We start from the raw sequence: 7,389 nt of genomic DNA, 5'->3' as shown, positions 1-7,389 counted from the left end.
GCATGAAGATCATAACCAGGAGAAGCAAATTCAGGACACCCAACATTTAAATGTTCTTAAGCCATGCTTGATTCTGTTCAAGCAGTGATACGTGGCGATAGGCCAATGCATGTGAAATCAGGTATCCCCACCGTGCGCTGGAGTACGGTTTACTTATTCTCCCACATCAAAAAACTGCATCCACCGTACCGCCAAACACCAAAAACAGATGTTTAGCGAGGAGTGTGTGGAGATGGATCGAAAGGATATTGAAAAACTTACTCCATGTCGTTCGCACTTGTAGAAATACTTTCCTGGATTTTCTTCCATTCCCGAGGCGAACCACATCATGTAGCGTGCATTGCAATCTAGGCAACGGATGAGAGGGAGCGGAGGCATCTGGCGGTGTGGTGTGATGGAGGAGGTGTGGAGCTAAGCTGGGACTTAGATGAACACATGCTTGTGAGGCTGGAAGAAGGAGAACTAAGAAGAAGGCTTGAGCAGGATGGGCATTGACAATCAAGCCGATTGTTTAAACAGGCCGCGGGCAGCATCATGCAGCTAGTCGTTGGGACTGGGATGCTAGTGGCCCATGCCTCAATTCAATGCCTGGCCTGCCTTTTAATTTTGCATGGGATGCCTTGCCTGCCTTGCGCTGCATGTGTCAGGTGCTAATACGTGGTTATACCAAATGCTATACGAGGAGGTGGAAATCGTTATACATCCCATGGGTATTCAAGTGGCACGAATCAAATGGAAACATGCGGCCTGGATACCAGCCGCGCGTGACCGCATATCCACTCGTGATTATTCGTATAATAGTGTGGCTACTTCCTTCTTTTCACTTTATAGGGTTTATCTTAAAATTTTAGTTTTTTCGTTTTATAAGTCTCAATTTGGTTGTTTTCCGTCACATGATCAGATTTGAAGGTGCATTAAATTTTTGCATGCAAGTATTAAGAGAAAATTGTTCAATGTATGTACTTTATGCATGCATGCATTGCAATTAATGCATTGCTAAACACATTTTTTTAGGAAAACAAGCGTATTAATTTAGTGCTTTTGCAAATTACAAAAATTATTTCACCACTCACCATTTACCTTGGTCGGTGAAGTTTTTGAATTGAGCCCTATAAACTGGAAAGGAGGTAATATTACAGTATTTTTTTTCCTATCTTCTCTCTTTCTCTTTCTTCACATTATTGTATTTGTCTTGGAAGGCGCACATAGCCAGACTCTTGCATGAGAGCCCACTTCCCTTACTTTTTCACATCTCTCTTCTCCACATAGGCAAAAGTGCCATGTAAGCGGGCTATAAGCCCACTATTGTACTTGCTTTGATACAAAGCACCGAGGTGCTCGTCCACTACAAATTCGCACCCACACCTCGCGTGCATGCATAATCGGCTCTGATGCACCGAGACGTGGGGACTACTTCATTGCACAATGTATTGCGCCCGCGCTTCCCGTGATCTAAGTTTGATCATAAATTTAACCAATGAGACCGACCACGGTGAGAGTAAAAATTATATCATTGTACGAATTCAGTGGTATAATTTTTGTTCCGCCGCAATCGGTCTTGTTGGTTAAATTTATTATGATGCATAGATCTCGAGAAGCAGAGGCACACTATATTGTGGAATGGAGGAAGTATCATTCTCTGCTAGTAATGGCATCTTAGTTTTGGCCGTGTTGATCTTATTTTTGCAGAGCCGCAAACTGTTCAGCGCAAGTACGAGAACATTTTGATCTCGATGGTGCCACCTCACGTAACCTATTGGCTAATCCAGGACATTCAGGTCAGTAATATTCCATATCCCCTTTTTAGCAAAGGAAAATGGATATTTTACTAGCCCCGTTGACTCTTTTATACTCCCTCAGTCCCAGAATAAGTGTTTAAATTAGTATAAAGTTGTACTAGAGTTGAGACCCTTATTTTGAGACAAAGGGAGTACATTTTTAATTCGTCTAAATTTGCTCTCAATAATTTTTTCATTTCTTGCGATGGAGATAAGGGGTATTTTGTTACGAGTTCACATATTGCTCGAATATCAGTCAAACATGTGGGGTTTTTGGTCGCCCAGTCAGCTTTGAGGACTAAAAGACCCCGCCTAGAGCAATTAGGATGAAAAGATGGATCCCAAGAAACTAAGAATAAAAAATCTAGGTAGTGGCATGAGTCGTGACACGATCGCTGTACAAGACCGTTTGGCCTCAAATTCGTTTTGTGACATCAGAACTGATTCTGATTATGTGTTCTTCTATTGAGATGACACATAATTAAATAAGAAAAAATTGAGTACCATGATATGATACAATATCATATTAAATAGTATAATATATGTCAAGGTAATAAATAAGCTCACTCTGATCCCAATCTAATACTCCCTCCGTCTAGGTGTTTAAGTCACCTTACGAAAACCAAATAATTCCAAAACACTTAGGCACGGTACATTAACTCCCTCCTCGTTTTTTGTTTTGTAATATATCAACCAATAAGAGATGTGGGTCGTGCATGTTTTCAATGACTTGAGACTACCAAACATAACATGTCGTGGTTAATTCATTGCATGCAATGCTATTAACTAGCAAAATAACATTAAGTTCTCTCGTTTTCCCCTCTGTCTTGGTTGCGATGCATAACCTAAGATGACTTAGAGCATCTACAACAGTTTGTGTGTTAAATTGTTGGTACAACTGTCCACCTTAGCAACCAACAGCACATCATACAAGCTCTTCAATGGATCGTATGTTAAGCTGTATGTAAAAGAGAGATATATACAAGACGGGCCCCACTCAATGCCTAAGAAACAAATGGGTTTGCCTGGGAGCTTGTGCCTGGAGCGTTGGTTCAGCATCATACCATGTCACTCTCTCTCTCTGCTATTATTATGTGCCATGTCATCAAAACAGTCTATGTGGCAAAATTACCAACGATCATCATACGGCTGTTGGAGATGCCTTTATACACCTAGACGGAGGAAGTACTGTACTTCCTCCGTCCAAAAAAGTTTGTCCCTCAAATGGTTCAAATGAATGTATCTAGCACTAGTAGAAAACAGGGTATTTGTCCCAGTTCGTAAGGGCCTTTAGTCCCAGTTCCTGAACCGAGACTAAAGGGTCGTTACTAATGCCTCCACCCTTTAGTCCCGGTTCTAACACGAACCGGGACAGATGGGCCTCCACATGGCCACTGCGAGCAGCCCAGGCAAGGGGGCCTTTGGTCACGGTTCGTGGCATGAACCGGGACCAAAAGGCTTCCACGTGTCAGCAGCTGAGGTTTTTTTTTTTTAAAAAAAGTGGCTGGTTTAGGGGTTTTGGGGGTTAATTTTAGGTTGTTATTAGCTAGCTAATAGAGAGAAGTGTCCTCTCTTATATCTTCGTCCTTGGTTTACCAACGCTACTGCTATGTTCATTTCACCCGCTGATATATAATAACTCATGCATGCTCGCATCATACATCATCATATATAATAACAAGTCCTACTAATCATGCATCATCATACAACTTCTACTCGTTAATGATAACAAGTCATACGATCATCATCCTCATAGTCATTGAACCCAACCCTACATAATTGTTCTTAGCACATGATCATCAGTATCAGGTAGGACCTAAACACCCTTAAGGTAAAATAGCATAAAATAATATAGACCCTGACTCTCTATTATGAAGAGTGGAGATCACCCTGTCTCCAATTCTTGCGCTTCGCTGCCTTTTGCTTCCAAGAAGCTCCTTATGACTGTCCATACATTTTTTCCATTCTTTGATTGTCATGTCTCCACTTCTTTTAGAAACCCGGTATGGAGAGTTGAGATTCGTAGGAAGAGCTGGTTGTATGTTCAAAACATGAAGACTACCGTGCGTATACATCAGATGAGGCACACAATCATTCGGGATTATCTGTTGAAAAACATAGTAATAACTTCGTAGTTAGCAGTTAGCAATGATGTACTAGTTTTACAAGTGTGCAAAAAGATGCACAGATGTCGTAATAGTAAAAAAATCTTACCAGGGTATCTCCATGGTAGTTACCGTAGTTCAACACGTGCACTAGTGGCACGTATTGACCATAATGTTGAGGAGTTCGATTGTAGACATTGTAATTCTCAAGATCAGTACAAAATGCGATCAGATGTTTTTCTCCCTATAAGTTAACTCAGAGCCATCGGTGTAGTGGGTTTTGTCTACCATCTTCCGCACATCCTTTGAAGAATGAAAATAAGCTGTCAATGGAAATAAGCTGTCAACTATTTTGAAATAAACAATATAAATTACTTAATAACTATGTTAAGCTCACATGGGGGAAGAATTGGAGGTGTATCCACAAGGACCCAAATCGAGGGTCTGTCTTGCTCGATTGTAGGATCACCAAAATCCATGGTGACAAGCATACCCTCATCAAAACCATACATATTGCAAAGTGCTTTCCAATTTTTGCAACCAAAATGGGTTACACTCTCAGCATTGTACAACTTACTTGAAAATCCACACCATGATGGGTCCTTAGGATAATTTTTTTGGTTTCTATACTTTCATGGTCTTCAAAACCCATCCTCTCCAAGACATAGTGTCTTGCATAACATGGGATAAGCTAGTCGAATTGGAAAAGATGAAAAATACACGTTAAAATAGTTGAAGTCGTGCTTAATTACGAAAAAACTATTGTCGTCATTGCGTACCGTATGAACATCGAAGGTCTCCTTGAGCTTAATGCTGAAGCGCTGACCTTCGTCCAGCTCAATAAACATGTCGCACATACCTCGGTCGTCGTGACACCAGTCGCACTCCCCCGGGCGGTTTTCGTCGTCCGAGTACGACATTTCCGGCCTATGTTCATAATTCAAATATTAAACTTGTACAATTAAATATATGTACTAAAAAAACCTAAATTTGATCATTATTATTAATCACGGGTTGACTATCGGTGATGGTACGTAGCTCCTCCTTTCATTTTTGAGTACATTATTACACCAAATTGTCTAGCACACGGGAATGAAGGAGAAACTACCCCCACGACGGAGTGGATGATGGAGGGGGCTCCTAGATTTCTGCATAGTGCTCTCCAATTTTAGCATTCAAAGTAGGAGTACTTTTCCCATATGAGCATTCAATAAGCAAAACCAAATCATAAAATAAAGTAATATTCAAATTAGCATGCATTCAATTATAAGCAAAAGTACATCATCTCTTGTGTCCGTGCATCGTCAAATATTATCACTAATACTCCTTGACTACTTTCATACATATAGCATCACTAATACAGCTAGAACCGTAGCGCCCGACGGGTATCTTCGCGGGCGGTGGACACCCAAAGATAAGGAACCATCACAGGATCATAGCTCCAGTGAGATCCCTGAAGAATCTGCCAGGTATTGTCGAACCTGCCCTCCAATGCAACCATGTAGCGACAGACGTGCTCGTCCTCCTCGCTGACACGGTGACGTACCACCTCCGCGGTGTCCGGAAGCCTCGGCACCGTCACTGGCCCACGCGACCGCCACCAAACAAGAATCGGGTCAACAACGGGCTGCCTCCTCACCAACCTACGTCCCCCAGAAGGTAGCACCTCCCAATACCAGCCCGGCGGAGCCCAGTCCCGAACATGGCCCTGATCAAACAGGCCTCCACCACCGAGTCGACGACGACGAGGATGCGGGGTAGGCATCACCGACGTCGATGCGGAAACTACTTCTATATATATAGTTAAATAAAGTAGTTTTATTAATTAAATCAACTAGTTCAACTACTAAACACTTACTATAAATAAATAAAGTAGTACTTACTAAAAATAAACTACTTCTATATATAATAAAATAAATTGGTTTATTAAATCAACTAGCTAGTTCAACTATGTATGAAGCACTTACTATAAATAAAATAAAGTAGTACTTACTAAAAATAAACTAGTTTAACTATAGTTCTATTAATTTTTCTAATTAATTATATTAAATACTTTCTCTTCTTATTTTCCTTTTTCCTCTATTCTAAATATGAACATATTCATAAAAGACTTTGATCATGCACAATTTTCCTATACATACACAATAAAATTCTATGAACAAAATTACAACAGAAAAAATTCATAAAAATTCTACGAACATACAAACATGCATATTCAACAATAATATCACCAAAAAAATCTATTAACAGAAAAAAATAGAACAAAATATGAACAAATTACACAATATGAAAATAAATCTATGAACTACACATCTAAATTATTACACATCTAACAAAAAAATCTATGAACTACAAAAAAATCTAACAAAAAAATCTAACAAAAAATCTAACAAAATCTAACTCAATTAAGTACACATCTAAATTATACTAAACATCTAAATTAACTACTACATCAAATAATTAAATTAGCACAAAAATCTAACAAAATGGGACGGGGCGGGGCGGGGCGACGACGTACGGCGTCGGGGCGGGGCGGCGACGGCGCGGGGCGATGATGGCGCGGGGCGGCGACGGTGTCGGGGCGGCAAGGGACGGCAAGGGATGGCGCGGGGCGACGACGACGAAGGCGACGACGAACCGGATACGGGCAGCCTGGCGGCGTCGGGCACGGGGAAAAGGAACTGAATCAAATTTTCAGGAGTGCTGCTTATATAGGCAAAGCATTGGTCCCGGTTCGTGAGACCAACCGGGACCAATGCCCCCTTTAGTCCCGGTTGGAGCCGCCAACCGGGAACAAAGGTCTCTTTTCAGCAGCCCAAAGGGCGGGAAGCAGAGGCCTTTAGTCCCGGTTGGTAGCACAAACCGAGAAGCAGAGGTCTTGTGCTGCCCGCGTCGCGGCACGAAAGTTTAGTCCCACCTCGCTAGCTGAGGGAGCTCGAGAGTGGTTTATAAGCCCCAGTCCCGCTGCCCTCTCGAGCTCCTCTCCACTGCAGGCTTACGGGCCAAAATTCACTCTCTGTGCTTGTGGGCCTATTGGGCCTACTGCGGGCTTGCATCCTAGCCCTAGTAATGGGTTTCTAGTCGTATGCAGGCCGTGGTGGCCCTCTAGGTGGCAATTTTTTTATTTTTTCCCAATTTTTTTGCTTTCTTTATTGTTTCTAATTACTTATTTATTTTCTTTTATGATAATTCTTTTTGCTTTTAATGTTTTGAACATAATTCTAATTACTTATTTATTTTATTTTATGATAATTCTTTTTGCTATTAAAGTTTATAACAAAATTCTAATTACTTCTTTATTTTACTTTTATGATAATTCTTTTTTGCTTTTAATATTTTGAATAGAATTCTAATTATTTTTTATTTTCTTGTATGATAATTCTTTTTGCCATTAAAGTTTGTAAAATTCTAATTACTTATTTAGTTTACTTTTATGATAATTCTTTTTTGCTTTTAATGTTTTGAACAGAATTCTAATTACTTATTTATTTTCTTTTATGACAATT

The 7,389-nt window shown here is 40.5% G+C and overlaps 1 protein-coding gene across 1 annotated transcript in view; it reads left to right on the top strand.

The window, feature by feature from the left end:
• The window catches only part of LOC119340678 (UPF0481 protein At3g47200-like), a 21,140-nt gene that overhangs the window by 7,681 nt on the left and 6,070 nt on the right, over positions 1-7,389 (top strand). Inside the window, exon 2 of the mRNA XM_037612600.1 lies at positions 1,690-1,778. Within this exon, the coding sequence (XP_037468497.1) occupies positions 1,690-1,778 (89 nt within the window). The remainder of the gene's footprint in view (positions 1-1,689; positions 1,779-7,389) is intronic.

The sequence above is a fragment of the Triticum dicoccoides genome, chromosome 7B (genome assembly GCF_002162155.2).
Source record: "Triticum dicoccoides isolate Atlit2015 ecotype Zavitan chromosome 7B, WEW_v2.0, whole genome shotgun sequence".
NCBI classification, from domain to species: Eukaryota; Viridiplantae; Streptophyta; class Magnoliopsida; order Poales; family Poaceae; genus Triticum; species Triticum dicoccoides.
Note: the sequence above shows the minus strand (reverse complement) of the source record. Positions and strands in the feature narration are given on the sequence as shown.